Source organism: Adiantum capillus-veneris, chromosome 22, assembly GCF_014529385.1.
Source record: "Adiantum capillus-veneris isolate H3 chromosome 22, ASM1452938v2, whole genome shotgun sequence".
Lineage (NCBI taxonomy): Eukaryota > Viridiplantae > Streptophyta > Polypodiopsida > Polypodiales > Pteridaceae > Adiantum > Adiantum capillus-veneris.
Window position 1 is genome coordinate 96,171,420 of NC_140952.1, and position 21,135 is coordinate 96,192,554.

The window sequence follows — 21,135 nt, forward strand, 5'->3', positions numbered from 1 at the left end:
CGTTGTTCTGTCGAGGACAGTTGCTCGAATTTCTTCTCAAATTCCCGTAATAATTCTAGTGCAGATAGATTTTTTTTCTTCTTCTGCACCCACTTCATAAAGATTTGCCTGGTTACTCTTTGTGAATCCTCAAGGAAGTATTCTCCTGAAGCACCTTCTTGAAATCCTGCCAATTTGGGCCTTGAACCGCCTGAATTTCTTTAATCCGGCTCCTAGTTTCGGCTTCGCAATTAGATGGAATCCTTCCACTGCATTTTGATCATCGATTCCATTCTCTTCCATTGCCTGCTCATAGGTATTGCAAAATTTGTTAATATCCCGACCTTCAAATCGATGCAATTTCTCGGTAACTCTGTGCTGAGCTTTACGGATCTTCTCTTGCAAATTATACTGTTGTTGGGCAGTCTGTTGTTGTTGCATGTAAACAGCAAGATGCTACATCATTTGTTGCATGCCTGCCTCTTGCGGTGTTGACATCTTTCTCCACACCACTGCTCACCCTGGCTCGTTTCGTGTCCGGTTCACCAAGAACGTCGGGGGATAAGTATGCGAAAGGTGAGTCGGGAAGGCACCGGGCCCCTGGCTGTGAGAGGTGCGAGGAAAAGAGGTGCAACAGACACAATTAGCACAAATAGAGCAGACAAACAGTACGCTTTATACCAAAGAACCAACAATATCCATGATTAATCAATCGTTAATGGAGATTTTTTATCATCTTCACGAAGGTTAACCTATCACAATCCAGGTGTTAAACAAGATGATTAGTAGGAACTGCCTTGGACTGACTTCTACCTTCAATTCCAACGCCCTTGGTTGGTTTGATTCGATTTAAGGATGCTGGTTTATTTCGGATTAAACGGCTTGGGTGGCTTAGATAGCTTAGGTTTGGCTTAATGAGATTAAGGTTTAAGCTTGGCTTAAGGGTTTAGAGATCAGGCCTACCGGAGAGAAGAGGTTGAATCCCCAAAGAAGAGAGCTTTGGCTTGGCTTAAGGAGATAGATATTAGTCTTAGCTTAATTAAGGGCGAGATTAGGCTATGAGTTAGGAGCTTGAGATAGGTTTGAAAGCTTGGCTTGTCAAGCTTATGGAGCTTAGCATGGTTATGGATAAAGAAATCGATGAAAGAGCTTAGGATTATGAGGTTTTGAAGTAAATCCCGGCTAATGATTGCTTAAGCTTGACTAACGAGGACATGGTTAGGCTAAGAGAGCTTTAGATTAATGCTACTGAGTTTTTGAAGCTTTGGCTTGGCTTCCCACTGAAGAGAGAGCGCTCCCCAAATGAATGAGGTGAGCCCCAAAAAAATCATACGAGTCTTCCAAGGAAAACCCCCCCCCTTTTCTTTTATACCCTTGCATGAGCTTTTCTTGCTAAAAGGGGCCTAGGCACCCATTAGCAATGTCGCTAATGGGTACCCCCCCTGATGACGTGGTAGGCGATCCTGAGTTGCTCGAAAACCAGCACTCCTGGTGCTCAACACGAGCGCAAGGGTAGTTCCTGCAATATCCGCTTCTGTGGCGAGGGCGGCTGAGCGCCGTATAGGCCAATGCGAGCGTAAACTCCACTGCCTGCGCTGCCGTTTCGGCTTAGCTCGCCATGCCCTCTTTCCCTTCACACACAACGTCCCGTTTTTATTAAAAACGGTGGGCGGCCTTGGTTGGCTTGGGCAGGCATTAAATTAGGCCTTTGGGTGGCCGGTCTTAAAGGGCGGCCAGCCTTTGGCTTTGCAAGGCACCATTTTGGTACACATTTCGATCGAGCATGGCATCTCATTCAGGCATACATGCCGGCCATGCAATGTTTTGCAACAAGTAAAAGGCTCCATGTTCGGTACACATGTTGGCCAAGGCAATGCCAAGAACAACATCTCACTTAAGCAGTCCCTGCCAACAATCTCATCATGAATGTGCTTTCCTTTATCAATAGCTTCAATCACACTGCAAGCTTCCAAAATACCCATATACGCCACTCTGATACAATATCGGGCAAGGCATCGGTAAGCATAACACCTTCCCCCTAGCAGCCCCGTCGAGCAACCTCATCATGAAATTTGTTGCTTCTACTGTGTTCCAAACCCTGATTGTTGCTCAAAATTGCAAAATGGCACACCGATCGAGCCGACCAGACTGGTATAGAATTGGCCCCTGTGAATCTTTGTCGGCCAATATGTTGGCGATTGGGACTCCAATCACTAATCTGAAAAGACCGATGCGCTCCACAAAGTGAGCACTTCAGCCCGATGCATTCATTTCATTTTTGTCCCCTCATCTATAGCAGTTGCCCAATCAGGCACGGATCTGCAATCAACTCTAACTTCAAGCTGCCATAACTTCTTATCTGTAGCTTTGATTGACGAGCCCTAAAGACAGGCACATAGAGACCTTCAAGTACTTTAACTCTGATTAATCAAATCCCATCTATGACCACTTGAGGAATACTCACTGTTTAGCATTACCAAAACATCCTTTGGCCCTTAGAGCCCCATCTAGTACACTTTTAGCTTAAAAATTGGCTTGTTATCAAGCCCTTATAACTGTTGAATAATTATGTAGGATTCAAATACACCTGATTGGCATTCCTTTGCTCATTTTCTTGTCATGGAAGCGGAGCGGCACGACAACGCCATGCAATGAATCATTCACAATTGCATGAGAAGGTCATTTATCAATGTATTTATCTTTGCATCAAGAAAAGTATATATGGCCATAATCGTTCAACCACGTTTGTAGTGTCCACATTCCCATGTGAAAATAGACACCCCAAATTTGGCCACCTTCACCACGTGCATGTGCTATTGCACCATCCATTTGTCACCTAACACTGGATATTTTCAAGTGTTGAATATGTATGCAACAACTATCTATATCCTAAATCATAAATCTCCTCAATTGGCGCTTGCATTAGATTTGATAAGCTATTATAGACATCATCTTGCTTGTACTTAGGGACCTATGAAATCAATTGGACATGGCGTTTATTAACATTGATGGCAGTTGTTGAAACACCAAAGGAACAAAAATCTATGTAGCAAATGCATCCTTAAGTGAAAAAGGATGCTAGGGCTGTACTAGAGGTGAGAACCTAGCCCAAGCTTGAAGTGCTTAAGGGCCAAGCTTGTGGTGGGAACTGGGCCCAGGCTTGAGGGGCTTGAGGTTTCAACAGTCAAATATCTAATCCCTACAAGAATGGGGCGAGCCCTACATGAGGGGGGATGAGAGAGAATACACACACACTCACACAAGGCATGCCTAGTACAAAGAAAGCAAAGAGGACCCTTGTCAAGTTCCCCCTCATGGTGCCCTCATGGTGTGCCTAAAGCCTATTGGTTGCCCACCCAAGGGGTCCAATGATAATTTAGGAGAATTAATTAATTGTATTTGCATTTATCAAGTCCTCTCTCTCAAAGGGGAAAGGGGGACACTTGTCCCAAGGCTACCCTTGCTACTTGTAATACCTCGTGCTTGTGATTGGCTAGGCTTGGAGGGGTCGAATGAGCTTCAAGCATGAACTACAAGGGGGGGTCGACCAAAGCAAGCTAGGGGGTTGCTTAGGGGGTATACTCTCCCACACACACACTCTCTCTCTCTCTCTCTCTCTCTCTCTCTCTCTCTCTCTCTCTCTCTCTCTCTCTCTCTCTCTCTCATTATGCAATGTGCAAAGTGCAAGAGCTCCCTCTCCTTCTCCAATCAAGTAGAGGTTGAGAGCCTACACCAACACTCTTGGCTATGGAGTGCAAATCCAACCAGGAGCCATGCTTCAATGCTTAATCTTTCCATCTTGTCCATCTTCATTATGATACTATGTATGCTAACAAGAAGAGTTATCATAAGTGAGGAACTAATTCTTTCTCCTGTAAAATGTTTCTTCTTCCTCTTCCCTACCCCCATTCCCTGCTAGCTCTCTCCACCTTCAAAGGTGTTTGAGGTCTTGGGACTAAGGCTTGGGATAGTTAAATATTTCTTCAAATTTTATGTTATTCTTGTGATGCATGAAGCTTTCCATCTTCATTATGTCACCTAGGTCACAAGGAACACAAAGATTGTATTGTAACAAGTCTCTCTTAATGGGAGAAATCATAATACAAATGCCTATTGGAGGGGGGACCGGCTCCACATAAATCCGGTCCTCAATTGTTGTCATGTTTTCTAAATTCTCTCTCTCTTGCAAAAGTATTGTTTATGCCAAGTTAACTAATTGCTTTGATTATGTTGCTATCTTCAATTATGTTCACCCGCTATGCTCACAAAGTAATGTCTCAAAAGTACTCTCATTAATTTCCGCTACTCTCAGGTTAAATAAGCCAATTCCATTACATTGGTATCAGAGCATTTGGTTTCTCTTTTCTTGCTTAATAAGAGAGGTCCTTAAGTAGCCTAAAAATGGTTTATTTTGTTAATTATATTAGGGTAAGTGGAACTGGGATCAATTATCGGTTTTGTTGAGCCCACTATGTGGCATATGGTACACACCTCGGGACCTTTGGACTTAATAATGGAGTATTTTTAGACTTGCCTACGGCTTTACCATTATTGAGCCATAAGAAGTCCAAAAGGAGCTATCCCTTGGCAACTCTGCTATGTTAGACCTACTCCACTACTCTCTATAATTAACCACTTCGAGCCGCGGGTGTAGATACTTAAGAGCCGATTTTCAACTTGGCTAAGAGGAGTGGCAACTAAGGTTTTGGATTTCTAAAGCATACACTAAGTACATACATAAATTTTGTTAACATGGCTGACAATAATCAAGCGAGTAGAATGAACATTGATAGCTTTGATTTTGCACATGAAGGTGCTAATGATGATGCCCCCATGTTTGTGAATTATCTCCTCACTAGGTTGCAGCAAGCTATGGGCAACCCTGCTTTGCAAGCCAAAGTTACTCAGTAGCTTCGTGCTTATGGGATTTCCTTCCTCTCCAAGAGGAGAGAGAGCTTAGGAGGCCTCTTGAAGAGACCCCCAAAAGAAGGTTCTCTCCCATTCAAGAGAACGAATCCAAAGAGCAAGAAATCAATGAAACATTAAGTTCCTCTAAAGATGTGGCTCCACAAAAACGGCGGTCTAGATGATCTCCCACTCCTCCCAAGAGGAAAAGATCAACACACAGTCCTCCTCGTCATTCTGAAAGGGAAGAGAGGAAACAAAGGAAGAAAAGGGATAGAAAGAGGTCACCCTCTTCTCCTTCTTCTTCACCCTTCTCAACTTCCGAAAAAATCTATGGCTATTCTCCTAGAGAATACAAGAGGGGAGGACATCGCAAATCATTCCCTGCATGGTGAAGGTCACAAAAGCTAAAGAAGTTCAAGGAAAGAGGAAAGAGTATCTCTTTTCTCGCCTATGATGGCACCTTTGGTGCTACCGACAAAGTATTGGCCTTCATCCAGTAATTTGATGCGGCCTTTGGAGACGAGGGCTTTACAGAGTCCTCCAATCTATGTCATGTAGCTATGCACTTTCAAAAATCAGCTCATCAATGGTGGGCTAGCCTTCGTGGCAATGGAGAAGCCCCAAAGACATGGAAAACTCTACGAGTTTCCATCATGAAGCAATTCCTTGCAAGCGATGCAAAGGACAAAGTGCTTTCCAAATGGTGCAACTTGAAGATTCTCTCTCATGAGTCTATCCACAAGCATGTAGACAAGCTTTTGGATTTACATTTCAAGGCTACCGTCTTTCAAAAGATAGACTTTGTCGAGCAAAGGCAGAAATTCTATGTGGGATTACCTAAAGAGATGGCCGAATACACCAACTCTCAACGGCCAGGTACTATTAGCAAAGTAATCCATCACACCATGGTTTCTTCATGCATCAATTTCCATCAAGGGGCTAGAATGAATGTCAATCCCATGGAAAACAAAGACAAAAATGATGCAAGGGTGAAAACCAATGTTCAAAATTCTTCCCAAGGCACTTCCAACAACAAAAACAACAATCAGTCCAAGAAGAAGGGAGTTTACAAATGCAAAAACAAACTCTCTCCTGAAAAGCTTGAAGCTTTTTGCAAGGACCATAAGTGTTTCAACTGTGGGGAGCAAAGATGTGGCTATCGTTCATGCCCCCAGAAGAATGCTGGCAATGAGACTCCTAGGGCTTCCACCATCGAAGCTCCAAAAGAGGATGCTCATTGCAAAGGATCATCACTTTCCTATGCTTGGGGAAAGGTAAGAGAGCATGATGCCTTCATCTTGTTTGACCGTGTCTCTACTCACAACTTCATATCAACGGAGTTGGCCCCCAAGTTGGGCATTCAAGATTTTGAGATGGGAGATATGGTAACGGCGCGGTTGACATAGCTTTCAAGGGACAACAAGCCTCCATTACTCCCTTGATTGGGAAGTTGAGGCTTCATTTCCAAAGCTATGTCTACAAAGAAGACTTTTTCATCTCTCCTCTCCAACATGAGGATGCTATCATAGGGGCGCCATGGTTTGATCACATGGCTTCCAATATGAAGTTCCCTGAAAGGAGAATCTATTTCGCCTACAGGGGAAAGAACATGCATATAGATGCTAGTGAGTGTGGTCGCACTATTCCACCTGTAAATCCTACTCCTTTTCATAAGTCAATGAGGAGCTCAGTTTCAACGTACATGATTTTTGTCAAAGAGTCTCTAAAAGATCCTGATGTTTCATCAAATGTAAATGGTAGGAATCAAGAAGAGTTAGACTTGTCTAATTTTCTAAAAGGATTCCAAGATGTGTTCATCGATGATATCCCTATGGACTTACCTCCAAAACAAGGAGATGATGACCATCGCACTGAGCTTCTTCCAGGAAGCTCAACAGGCCTCCTTATCGAGTCTCACAACCTCAACAAGAGGAGATCATGAGGCAAGTATAGGAATTGGTAGACAAAGGGATGGTGAGACCTAGTTCCTCTCCCTTTTGTTCTCCAGTCCTTTTAGTGCAAAAGAAAGATCATACATATCGTATATGTGTGGACTATCGAGCACTAAACCATATCACTATCAAAAACAGATTTCCAGTGCCTCAAGGAGAAGATCTATTTGATAAGCTACAAGGCTCTACCTACTTCAGTAGGATTGACCTTAAAAGTGGCTATCATCAAATAAGGATATTGGATGAAGATATCTAAAGACCACGTTTCGGACAACGTTTGGTCTTTAGTCATGCCTTTGGGCTTGACTAATGCACCAGCTACATTCAATCATCTAATGGAGAAAATTTTTAGACCTTATCGCAAATTCACTAGAGTGTTCTTTGATGATATCATCATCTACTCCAAGTCTTTGGAGGAACATAAGCAACATCTCCAAGTGATTTTTCAAGCATTGAGGGAACAAACTTTTTCTCAACCTAAAGAAAAGCAAATTTTTCCTTCAAGAGATTCAATACCTAAGTCATATTATCTCTCAAGATGGTATCTGTATGGATCCATCAAAGTTAGAGGTAATAAAATCATGGCCTAATCCAAGGAATCTACATGAGCTAAGAAGATTTATTGGTATGTGCGCATACTATAGACGCTTCATAGCAAAATTCTCTCAAATAGCAAGACCACTACCTGACTTAACTAAGAAGAACGTTAAGTATGTATGGACTGCTAAGGATCAAAATGCTTTTGATATCTCAAGGAGAAGCTTACCTCCCAACCAATCCTCATGCTTCCGGATCTCTCAAAACTATTTGAGGTCCAATGTGATGCTTGTGGTGATTGCCTTGGAGCAGTTTTGCTTCAAGAAGGGCATGCCATCGCATATGAGAGCCGAAGGCTAAATACGGATGAACGAGTCTTGGGCATTTATGAGAAAGAGCTTTTAGTTGTTCTACATGCACTAGACACATGGAAGCACTACCTATTGGGGACTCCATTTATCCTACGAACCGACCACCAAAGTCTCAAGTATTTCATGACGCAAACCAAGCTTTCCGACAAACAAATGAGGTGGGAAAATTTTCTTTCGCAATTTAATTTCCATATTTCTCACATTGCTGGTAAGCAGAATCAAGTAGCCAATGCACTTTCACGACGACCAAAGGTTAATGCGGTGTCTATAGCTACTCACAATGATCTATCCTCTATGATAGATGAGTATGCTATTGACCCTGATTTTAGAGACATAATGTCAGCCCTTACTTTGGGGAAGAAAGAGGAACCATTCACCTTGCAGGATGGTTATCTTCTCCACGGAAATAGACTATGTGTTACCTATTCCCTTCGTAAGAAAGTTATGTATGAATCCCATGCTCCTCTCTATGCGGGGCATAGAGGCATTCAACCTACTCTCCAAGAGTAGAGACGTATTTTTATTGGCCTACCATGAAAGTGGACATACAAGAGTATGTTTCAAAATGTGTAGTATGCCAAAAGACCAAGTATGATAGAGGGAAGCATCCTGGATTACTCCAGCCATTGCCTATCCCAAATTCACCATGGGAGACTCATATCCATGGATCTCATTTTTGGATTGCCCAAAGTCTATCCATGGGAATATGGGAATATGGACAATAGTCAACAGGTTTAGCAAGCAAGCACACTTTATTTCTGTCAAAAAGACTATTAAGGCACACCAAATGGCAACTCTCTATCACAGATTTTAAACACCATGGATTACCAACAGCCATCATGTCAGATAGAGATCCTATAATGACCAGTAATTTCTAGAAAGGTCTCTTTGCAAATCTAGGAACAAGATTGAATTTCTCGTCAGCCTATCACCCACAAACAGATGGCCAAAGTGACATAGCCAATCTTACGATACTCGATCTACTCAAGGCTTATGTTACCAAAGTAGATCAACGCTCACAATGGAAAAAATACTTACCTCTTGTAGAGTATGCCTACAATAACACTGTACATACATCTACGAGAAAAGACCTTTTGAGATCATTGAGGGAAGACCTAAAATTCCCTTGCTACTCTAAGTATATGGGAAGATCTTCGCCGCCGATGAATATAGCCGAGACCCGCAAGAATCTTTTCAAAAGATTAAGGAGGCTATTTCCATATCTCAAGAAAGGCAAAAAGCTATTGTTGACAAGCACAAAAGGGCCTTAATGTTCAAAGAAAATCATTGGGTCTTACTCAAGTTTCCTAAGGCTCGATTAATGCAAACGACGAGCAAAAATCCTATGGGCCATCAAGAGTATTATGCTAAGCTAGCAAAAAGATACTATGCATATGGTCCTTTCCAAATCTTGAAGCCTATCAATGAGATGGCCTACCAACTCAAATTGCCCAACCATTGCCTCATACACAATTCTTTTCATGTGAGCCTACTCAAGCCCTACAAAGGAGAGCCACCAAGTGAACCAATTATTGAAGACCCTCCCAAAGTTGAAGACCAAGAAGAGGTGCTACAAGCCGAAGCTATCCTCCAGCATGAAGACAAGGTACTTCGACATGGTAAGATTATCCGCCGACGGTATCTTATTAAGTTCAAAAATTATCCTTTTGAAGATGCTAGATGGATGTAAGGAATACAGCTTAAGGATAGTATGAACCTTGTCAATGCTTACAATGCTACATTAGAGTAAGCAAATGTACAAATTTCTTTTAAATGACCCATGTTTTTTACTTATAAGACTAGTTCTCTTTTTAATTGTGCACAAATTTAAATAGTATGCATGCTTAGAATCATGTTTGTGATGACGACGTCTCTCAAACACCAAGTAGAATTTGTCACTCTAGTTTGAAAGAATGAAATGGACTAAAGAGCAGACATGCTTATGGCAGCTATGTCTCCCAATCACCAAATGGATTAGTCATCCATCTCGGAAGGATGTCGTGCGGTAAAAAAGGAATCCTCTATCCGCTAAGTAAAATTGACTAATGACCAAGGCTTTATCTCTTCTACCTCATAGTCAGTGATGACTATGATTTCAAGAGAGAGGTAATGTCATAAAATCTAATTTCTAACCAACCCAAATGATTTTCTCATATTAAACTGATTACTTAATGTGGGAAATAAACGGGAACAAGGGTTAAGATATAGACATGTGCTTATAGATCTATCTCAACATCGAGCCAATGGTAAAGGGGCCCAACTGAGAGATGGTCTATCAAAGAGAAAGGCTAACCAATGGAGCATAAGACCTTAGGGTTAGCTTCATTGAAGACCTCCAATAATGAGTGTAAAAGTCCTTTGACCTTAGGTAAGCTAGGGTTGTGCTTGAAGTCAGAACCCAGACCAAGATTAAGGTGCTTGTCATGCTTGTCATGCTTGATGATTGAGGTGCTTGATGCTTGAGGTGCTTGTCATGGTTGAGATGCTAGGGCTGTACTTGAGGTGAGAACCCAACCCAAGCTTGAAGTGCTTAAGGGACAAGCTTGTGGTGGGAATTGGGCCTCGGCTTGAGGGGCTTGAGGTGTCAACAATTAAATAATATCTAATTCCTACAAGGAGGGGGCAAGCCCTACATGAGGGAGGATGAGAGAGAACATACACACACTCACACAAGGCATGTCTAGTACAAAGAAAGCAAAGAGGACACTTGTCAAGTTCCTCCTCATGGTGCCCTCATGGTGTGCCTGAAGCCTATTGGTTGGCCACCCAAGGGGTCCAATGATAATTTAAGAGAGTTAATTAATTGTCTTTGCATTTATCAAGTCCTCTCTCTCAAAGGGAAAAGGGGGACACTTGTCCCAAAGCTACCCTTGCTGCTTGTAATGCCTCCTGCTTGTGATTGGCTAGGCCTAGAGGGGTCCAATGAGCTTCAAGCATGAACTACAAGGGGGGGTCGACCAAAGCAAGCTAGGGGGTTTCTTAGGGGGTATACTCTCCCACACACATTCACACACACTCTCATTATGCAATGTAATGCAAGAGCTCCCTCTCCTTCTCCAAGCAAGTAGAGGTTGAGAGCCTACACCAACACTCTTGTCTATGGAGTGCAAATCCAACCAAGAGCCATGCTTCAATGCTTAAGCTTTCCATCTTCTCCATCTTCATTAATATGCTACTATGTATTCTAACAAGAAGTGTTATAATAAGTGAGGAACTAATTCTTTCTCCTATGAAATGTTTCTTCTTCCTCTTCCCTACCCTCACTCCCTGCTAGCTCTCTCCACCTTCGAAGATGTTTGAGGTCTGGGGACTGAGGCTTGGGATAGTTAAAGCTTTCTTCAAAGTTTATGGTATGTTTGTGATGCATGAAGCTTTCCATCTTCATTGCATCACCTAGGTCACAAGGAACACAAAGATTGGATTGTAACAAGTCTCTCTTAATGGGAGAAATCATAATACAAATGCCTCTTGGAGGGGGTCCGGGAGGGGGGACCGGGTCTGCATAAATCCGATCCTCAACTATTGTCATGTTCTCTAAATTCTCTCTCTGGCAAAAGTATTGTTCATGCCAAGTTAACTAATTGCTATGATTATGTTGCTATCTTCAATTATGTTCACCCGCTATGCTCACAAAGTAATTTCTCAAAAGTACTCTCATTAATTTCCGCTACTCTCAAGTTAAATAGGCCAATTCCATTACAATGTCCCTCATCAGTATCTTTGACTTTGATAACCACGTTATCAAGGTCTTCAAGCGTTGGAACACCACCTTGAATCCACACCTGTGCCTTTTGAATTTTCGTTCTCGTCGCTTCTTTGCATCTTTTTATTGAATGTTGCCCCATCAATGACACATGGATGCTAACCCTCTTGGTTAATCCAGCTTCTTTGTTTATTTGAGCAAGACAAGCCTTGTCTGATACTTTATAATGATGTTCATCTGTTGTTCCACTTGAGACAAGGTTGTCTCATTTGATGTGCTTGAAGTAATAGTAGACCGCCCACCGGCTACAAGGAGGCCAAGAAGAGACATCGTTGGAAAAAGGTTTCTTTTCCAACATATAGCCACCAAATCTCTGAGGTAGTCAAATGATAACCCGTGTTTTCTCATGCCAATGCACCATTCTATCTCAACTGCACAAATGGCGGCACTCCCTTCCAAGCGTTTTTAATACCTTGAGGGACAATGGGATGCACCCAATATTCTATGTGTGAAGTTTTCAAGGTTTATGATTGCAATCGCAAGCAGAGCTGTTATGGGCTTGTAGTTGGATAGAGGGAGAGAGAATCTCTCATTTTATTCCACCTTTTTAGGCTCATCAAATCTCTCATGTCATGTGCTTTCAGAATTGAAAGCGACATTGTGACGATCGTAGCCAAATCCTTCACCATTAAGACCCATACAACTTCTCATCAAATGAGAAGAATGCCTCTGATAAGTATTGTAATGCATCTAAGGAATCAAGTCCTCATCAACATTAAGCGATGGATCCATACAAGCATCCATCTCAGCCCCAAGAATATGGTCTTCCAAAAAGCCATATTGATTTAGATCATCAACGCTCGATTCACCCTCAGTAATCTTGGCAAAACCAAGTTATTCAACTGAAGATTGGTTGCATTGTTGGATTGATACACCTACAAAAACACAACACAAAGTGATTGGAAAAATAATGGAGGAACTTGCTTTAGAGGCTCGTTGCAACACATGCACACATGGGAGAGGCATTTGTAGACAAACGGGTCAAAAGGAAAGACTAGTTCAAAAGTGCAAAAACCTGGTTGACATGCCCGCCAAAATTCATTGTGTGTAGCCTCGTCAAAGGGAATTGTTAAGTTCTTAGACTGTCCTCTCTCAGACTCCATGGCACCCCTCCCATCAACATTGGCTAGCTATCTTTCTACTATTCTAATTTCTGAGATAGGCATACTCTACATCCAACCCCATATTTTACTGGCAAATTGATCTCTGAAAATGGGTGATCTGCCTAAATGTATCAACAAGCAAGGTGGTATTGCACTCCAAGCACAAGACAGTGTTCTTGTACAGGATCGTCCCGTAGGTGCACGCATTTTTTGCAAACTCCAGCCGTTTAACAAATGCATGGTTGCCACGCAAAAGCAATCGCCCCTCCACCTCAGCCAAGATTCGGCTCGGTCAGCCTTGCCCACCTCAAAATCCCGTGCCACATCAGCAAGTGTGTGCGAGTTTCCTAATCATGTGTGAGTTTACTTTTTGTGATGATGTGGAGCACATAAATCTCCTCTTCCTTTGTGCCGCGGTTCTCTACCCTTGATCCCACCACTTTGCCTTTCCTCAACACCCTGTGTTCTTTAGTCATAAGGACTATCCCACCGCACTTGACTGGCATGGAAGTAGTAGCCTTGTTTTGCATTGTGAGATCGATCCTCTTATTTACAAGGCCATCCCCTAAATCGTATTGGTAGGACATATGGGCAAGTACTCGACCTCAGAGGGAATGCAATGGGACCTTGATAACGTACTCGATAAACATTACAACCCCACCTCTACTTTACATATAATGTTTTGTAATTGTTGAAATTTCATTTTTTCGGAGCCCTCCCAACTTTGCCGTACACACTTGATGGTTAGACTCCAAAATGGAGCACTCAGCATGCAATGAGAGCCTTGACATTGACATGTTAAAAAACTAACAATAATGATTTGCTCATCAGTTGGTTGAGCCTTCGTGATGTAACCCCAAGGTTGAGGATTCAAGCCTCAACACTCATGGGCTGCGCTCGACCAATGTTACCTAGTACCAACATTCCGCATCAAGAAAGTCGTTCCCACGGTATGGCCACTTGTAGATGTGATGTGCAAGTGATGTGCAACTCCAGTTGTAAATACATAGATATGTATAAAGTTCTCCCTACCACCGTCTTCCCTTGTGTTGATGTGTAAATTAAAAGAAAATTTAATAATTAATTAATCATATCAATGTTCTCCCTTGTTCTCTTAGGCATGTTCTAGGAGGGCAAAAAATGAAATGAGCTCTAGAAGGCCAAAATGTCAAATGAGCCTAGGGAGGTAGTGCCCTAATTTAAGCTTGAGCATTGCCAAAAATAAGAGGAGTACCTTTAGCCTTCGTGTTTTTTCAAGCCCACTTGAGGGGCATGTGTCCAACATCAGAAGATGATCACCTTTAGCCGTTAAATTTTTTTGGAATGCATAAGACCTTAGTAAAGGGCTGCCTTTTGGGTGGCAACAAACTTTTTTTTTGCTATTTAAATGACCCCTTTGAAAGAGGGAGGTTCACAAAAGTCAATACCCACCATTGGTTTTCAATCATTATTTTTTATGCTTTTAGAATATATGGTAATCTAAATAGTTCATTGTTACACTTGTTTTCAAAAGTACATAATATTTTATTGTGATAACAAATGTTTTAAAATATTAGTGTCATTTTCTTGTTTTCCCTCTCGCCTCTTACTATTAAATTCGTCTCAAAATAACCTTATGTAGATCATAGTAGACTTTCACCTTGTTTCAAGATCACTTGCTCAACACTGCGTACCTTTTAGGTTTTATCACTAACTCTTTTATTGGGTCTTAGCAAGCCAAAAACCTCATACAGTTGTGACAAGTAGCTTTTCAATTGTCTGGCAGCTAGCTAGAGTTTTACGTCCATGACTTTCCAAACATTGAGGGCAATGTCCCCAAAGAGTTGGTCTAACGGTAAGGCTTTGGCCTCTCAACGTACAGGTTGTGGGTTCAAATCCCCTGTTGAGTCACACTCTAGAGGGACACCTTGTGCTCACTCGGTGTTCACGTTGCTAGGGCTCTTGCCCTTGGACACTCGAGTGCATCCTCCTCCTAGGGTGGGTCACCCAAAGAGGAGGTTCCCAGCTGGTTGCTACGAGTTCTCTCCATCGTTTCTTGCATGTGGTGCATCAATTAGGTGGCCATGGTGATGCCTGCACGTGGCTCTTGCCCAATGGTACGTGATCCTTGTCCAACCATGTAACATGGCTAATATTTGGAAGGGATAAGCACCTCTCCTGTGGGCCCTCTGATGTGTCGGGGAAAAAAAAACATTGAGGGCAATGACATTTCTAAGTGATGAACAAACCTAGAGACAGTAAATTAAGACTAAATTACCTTTCAATTCTTGTTGTATATAACAAACTCCATCCATTTATTTACGAACTAATTTTTACTTTCAAGATACCAAGAACTAATTTCCCCCCTTCTTGTACTCTAGACTTCAAGTGACAAACTAGAATTGATACCCTTAACACCTTTGCAAGGAAAATGAGCACATGGGTACTTGACAAAGCATTGCAAAACATTTAAAAATAGCTTCTTGTATGACAAAGGTGAGAAATTTATGGATGTACATTGAGGAAAGTAAGAATAGTAGTTTCCATTCACACCATTTTTGACAGTTTGCAAAGCATACATCTTATTAGCTTTTCGGCCTACCTAATCAGCATGATTAGGTAGGGTCCGTCTCATCAATTATGTAGCCGACATGTTTGATGGTGTAAGCACATCATAGTAACAGGGAATGGCCATTTTCAGGTCTCCGTTCCTCGTTCCCGTTCCCGTTCCGAATCCCCATTCTGTGTGTTTGGCGTGAGTATTCTTTAATAGGGAATGCATTGCACGCCCGTTGTCATGCCCCGCTCCGGATTCCTGTTCTGGAACTATGGCTCAGCACATTCCTCATTCCATATATGGCACGTATGTGAGGGCTTTTTTTTTTTCTCAGATCAGAAGAGGTCAATATTGGTTCCATGCAGCATTATTTTTCTTGCAGACCACATGGTTAGTTATTTTGTAACAAATAGTCAGCTCATGGTTTGCTAGACACTTCTACCAAGCATAATCTTGGTAAGCAAAAGTTTGTGTCTAGGAAGTGCAGTATGACACACTCTAGCATACATGTTCTTTACGACCGTTCCTGTGTACAAAATTGCGCCGAGGGGGAGAGAATCAATCGTCTATGCCATGAGGAGCGAAGCCCCTTGCACCCACCTTCCTCTTCCTACATCACCTCTAGGGCCTTAAAGCCACCAACCTTGTGAAAGAGCTTGCCCTAGCCCTCTTTGAAGATGTTGCCTCTAAGGCGAAATTAGTAGCTTTAAAGCTGGAATCAAACTAACTTAATAGAAGTATTGAACCAGTGGGGAAGTTGAAACAACCTCTCCATTTTTCAAATCAATGCCCCTCCCTTGGTCATCAGGGACATACCATGGCCTATTTAGTTGTGAGGGGTGCATACTAAGAGAACACATTCTAATGCACTCACGTGTTGGCTCTCAAACTACAGCATCTTTATCCCAGTATTAAAGAGTGCTCCAACTTCCCTTCTGTGTACAAGGTATGGAAGTTTATGCTTTGGACATGCAAGGAAGAGAACTCGTCATACCGGCAAACGTGACCTAACCAAACCATGCAAAAGTGAAGGGATGCAACGACAATCGCAACAAACTTTGAATGACAAGAATTGCTTGTGTGCTCCTACGCGTTACAGTTGCTTTTTTTTGGCGGGCATTTGACATAATTTTCAGTATTTTGATCAGTTAAAATTTGAGCTACCTTTCAAAAATTACCCTAAACTACCATACTGCTTCATGTACATAATATCCATCCTAAAGATGACAAGCAATATGTGTGCACAAATTAATATGACACATCAAGTCCCTCTTATCTAACCCTGCCTTATGAATTAGGTTGAAGGTTTGAGGGGTTGCACCTAGATAAAATTAGCTAGCTTGGCATTTCCCATGATGAGGCTGCTGCTTTCCATGTAGACAACGCATACAAAGTGCGCCCTCTCCACCCAAGTAAGAGATACTGCCTGTCTTCTGTGATCAAGTAGTCCTTATGCCAGCTTTTAAGCAACCCTTCCACTTGATGTACAGTGTTCGCATTCAAAGCTACCTGCTGCATGCCAGTTTCTTCTGAAATGGCCTGCCACTGCTTGTAATTCTCCACACGCCCAGACACTAGCAGCCCTTCGCATGCCACAACATTCACAATGGCCTTGCCTAGAACTTCACTCTCAAATACCAGCCTATCTTGACTGCCCCTTCCAATGAAAGTGTCAAGCACGTCGAAAATGCAGGCAAAGTGAGAAAGAGCTTCCTTGAAGCGAGCTGAGTAGAAGGGAGTACTATAAGCACCGGACACAACACCCTGTATGAACACGTCTGGGCGGGCATCGCATATCTTCTTGAAGCTCTTTAGCCTCATAGGCCGTGGATCCAAAATGTCATCCATGACAAACCGCAGAAAGCAAGTAGATATAGCCACAAATACCTCCCCTGGAAGCCTCTTTGGGGTCACAAACTCCTGCAGGCGTATGCTCCCCCGCGTCCCAACCCATGGAGTAAAATGGAAGGGAATCTTGAATGATGCTGCACACTTTGCTAATCTTTGACCAGTTTCCTCCAGTGCCGCAAAAATATCGTCAGTTTGGCCCGGTAGCATTGAGTAATGTGGGACCATATGTCCAATTAGAGAAACCTACAGACAAAGAAGGGCATGTTTAGCATACATGCCCCTTTACATAGTAGAAAGGATTATACATCGCAGAAGAATCACAGCTTTGACACGGAAAAAACATGTAGTGCGATGCGTAAACAAATGTGTGTACAAAGGACTCTCCATACCTTCGGCGGCCCTCCTGGCAGTGCAGCCAGCTTTTTGAAGAGTGATGGATACTGAATGCCAGACATTTGATGCTCAATGATGACCAATGTTGATGCTCCCTTTGCAACCCTCAGTATTGTCTCGTTCGAAAATAGATGAGATGCTTGGGTAAATGGGCAGCTTGATATGTACTTCATTTTGGCCTCCAAGATCTGTGTGAACGAGGGGCGGTGCTGATCCAAATGTCCCCTGTACAATGACCAACCTGTCCCTGCAAACCGCGCATACAAAGCCTTCACAAAGTAATATGCAAGACGCTCCGCTGCACTCCCATAAGGTGATGTTTGCTGCATCACTTTCCATGCTACGGCCTTGGCTGCATTTGTGTCATTCACACCAACTGCATATCCACATTGCAAAAGCATGTCATAAAGTTCAATATACATAGGAAGTCCTGGCTTGCCAATCTTCATGTCACCAAACTCGTCATAATATCTTAGCTTGCTGATGCTCATGTCCGCATACTTATGAAATCTTGGCTTGCCGATGATCAAATTCTTCCGCGGTTTCAAAGCACTTCCTATTCTCTGCGCCTCATCATTGCCATTCACAGGCTTCTCAACATCAGAAACCTCATCTCTTTCTCTTTTGTGTAATATCGACGGTGGACTTAGCAGATATCTAAAGAGACCCACATCAAGGACCTTGCTTGGCATGCTGCGAGAGCTCTTTAAGCTATTCAAAAGAACGACACGATTGCCCTGCACAAGCTCCGTCGAGCATTTGGGCAAGCTTTCAAGGATGCTCACATCTTCTCGAGGTTGTGCGAGCAAACCCTGTTGTTTAGAGTTGCTGGGGGAGCTCCAATTCAAGTTTAAAGCGGGAGAGTCTTCTTTCAAGATGGCAGCAAATTCAGAGGCCTTGGTATGGAAGGCAAACAAATCACCGAAACTTGACAAGGAAGCACCTAATTGATCCTCTTGGTCGAAGAAATTCCGAAGGCAGGCAATTGATTCCTGAGGGGGAATATCATGACTCGAAAGTGTGGAGTGCAGAACATGTTCTCTCTGTGCTGAGAACGAGAACCCATCATTCTGCAGATTCTGAGCTTCATGAGTGTTTGTCATGGTGCATCCTCTCTCTCTCTCTCTCGTGCTCTCTCTCTCTCTCTCTCTCTCTCTCTCTCTCTCTCTCTCTCTCGCGCGCTCTCTCTCTCTCTCTCGTGCGGATAGATCTTCAAGGTCTCTTGCGATAGTTTCCTACGACGTTAAAACAATCGTCTTCTCTCTCTCGTGGACCAGGCCACCATGGTCGTGCCCACCTCAGATCGTCAAATTCAAATGAGTCTAGAGGAATGGCCATTTGTTGCCAACCAAATGCACAGTGAAAGGCAAAATGTCGATAGTGATTGAGAAAAGAAGTCCAATATATACCACTTGTTGCATAAAGCAATTCAATTCTACAAATAAATTATCTCCATAATGCCCAGTCGTCGCCCACAATGCAGGATATTACCTTCTAGATCTTAGACCACTTTACAGTGCAAATTCTCTCCACGATATAGAGCAATTGAAGAGGCAAAAGGCTGGCAATAGGATCACATAATATCTTACCAAAGTATGGTAGAAATTCCTTGGCCTAACAATAATGGAATAAACTTAGCATCAAATAAGAAAAAACCGCCTTTTTTTTTTTGAAAAAGGTAGAAATTGAATTAATAGAAAAATTGGAAAGTGTACATGGACCCATAGGAGGGAGGAGGGTCACCCTCCACACTATCTCGCACGGGCGGCTTCAAATGGGATCGACGGTTGAGGTGATTTGGACCGCTAGATGCACATTTGTAAATCGGGACATTTGGTAAATTCAGGGAGAAAAGTAAATTCGGGTAGGCTTGTAAATTCGGGGCGGTCCGCACCCATGTCTTCAATTCGCGACCTCCCCACTGCAAGCCTTAAGCACTAACCACTACGTCCGCATGCATTCGTTAAAATATAGGTGGTTCGAGTATGTCATATTGTAAATGTGGGCCGAGTAGTAAATTCGGGGCAAATTTGTAAATACGGGCAGACTAGTAAATTCGGGGAAAATGTCGAATCTGAAGGTCCACGATTGGCGCGCCCCACGTTTTCCTCCTCCACCATTGATCCCATTTGACCATGCCCGTGTGATATAGTGATGAGGTCTGCCCATGAAAAGAGGACTACATCATGAAGAGAATGTCTTTCATGGAAAGCCTAAGGGCTGAGTAATACAAAGGGATCTTTTTTCTCCATTGTCTCCACATAAGGACCTTCTGTAAGCTAGTGATAGAGAGGGAAGGCTCTACAGGAACAGTTATAATTTTTTTACAAAGGGAGGCTGAGCATTTCCTAAGCTCAATGAGCAGAGCATAAGAATGAATAGATTGAGACTGAAAAAGAGCTACATTCCTTCTTAGCCAAATGAACCATGGAATAATGCCCCTCCACATTGTCCACTTGGGTATATCCAATCTTTAACAGTTTCCAAGCAGAAAATCCTTGGCATCCACAGTGTGAGAACTGATTGCCACCACACTAAGGAAATAAGGGTGGAGAATCTTAGAAAGAATATGAACAGTTAAGGAAAAGATGAGGGATGTCCTCCACGTGTCTTTGGCATCGTGGGCAGATCCCTGAGCTAACACCATTTCTCCTAGTTTTTAAACCTGACCAAATCCCTTGATGAATAATTAACCATAGCAAGTAATTGTGCTTTATGGAAATTGGATAAGCCTAGTTACACAAAAACCTATATGTCCATTGTTTATAGCTCCATTGCATCCTCCACTTTCTATTGAGATGGGTTTTGAGATCTTCTTGGACTCTTGATTTAGGTCTAAAGTTGGACTATATGTTTGCAACAGCCATTCCAAGCTTAGCTTGAAAAGAGTCAGCCCTTCGGGGGGAGATGCAGTTTTGCTAAGATTGAGTGAAGTCTGTTGAGACACTAGTCAGCATCTGGTGAGAAATATTGAATATACCCTAGAGAGCTTCTGTTGATATTGGTTGATGAGCTTGAAAGAGGTATCCCCATTGTGCTTTAAAGCATCTATGGCCTCTCCTTGTAAGAGGAAGTCCTTTAATACCTGCAAAATAACCAATCCAAGGAGAATCTTGAAGAAAAACCAGAGGTTAGAGTGAATCTTTTTGCCAAGCCTCCATTTCTCCCTTAGGGACTACCATGCCTGCCAAAATCTACAGATCAACTTGGAGTCAGGGGACAATATTATCTCTCTTATGGTTAGGTTCGACGAAGCTTTGTAGTCCTTGAGCTTGAATTTTGAGATATTTCTCTTGAGAAGATCTGCCCAAAAATTATCATAGTCAATACATCTCAGTATCCACTAACCTGCTAGTTTGTTAGAGATCAACTGTAGATTCAGAAGACCCAACCCCCCATTTTCCTTAGGAGAGCAACAGATATCCCATAATACCTTGGAAACCTTGGTGTGTTGCAGGTTCCCCCCCCCCCCCTTGCCCAAAAAAAAAAAAAAAGAACAGGGAGGGAGTAGCCTGCAATTGATCCTTAGCAGGATACTAGCAAGCCAAGAAATAGATGATAGAAGGCATTATGTAATGATTTAACACGTAGGCCCTGCTTGCTAAGGAGGTGGGATGACCTTGCCATTTCTTAATCTTGCCTCTAATTCTATGAAGGACCCAATCCCACCTTTGTTTGAATGAGACTTTGAAGCCCATAGGAATACCCAATAACCCAAAGATATGCCCATTCTCTATTGGAT

At 42.6% G+C, this 21,135-nt stretch overlaps 1 protein-coding gene across 1 annotated transcript; it reads right to left on the bottom strand.

Annotated features, from left to right (window-relative positions):
• Positions 1-16,180: 16,180 nt before the first annotated feature.
• LOC147429844 (scarecrow-like protein 33) lies at positions 16,181-18,659 on the bottom strand. Its single transcript, XM_086496055.1, has 2 exons — positions 17,390-18,659; positions 16,181-17,243 (listed from the first exon to the last, which is right to left on the bottom strand). The coding sequence occupies exons 1-2, from the start codon at positions 18,494-18,496 to the stop codon at positions 16,485-16,487; spliced, it is 1,866 nt and encodes a 621-aa protein (XP_086352181.1). The 5' UTR covers positions 18,497-18,659; the 3' UTR covers positions 16,181-16,484.
• Positions 18,660-21,135: the final 2,476 nt, after the last annotated feature.

Coding starts and splice junctions, on each gene's coding strand:
- LOC147429844 (XM_086496055.1), bottom strand. CDS start 18,496: ATGACAAACACTCATGAAGCTCAGAATCTGCAGAATGATGGGTTCTCG. Junction 17,244..17,389: donor TGCCAGGAGGGCCGCCGAAG/GTATGGAGAGTC, acceptor CTTTGTCTGTAG/GTTTCTCTAATTGGACATAT.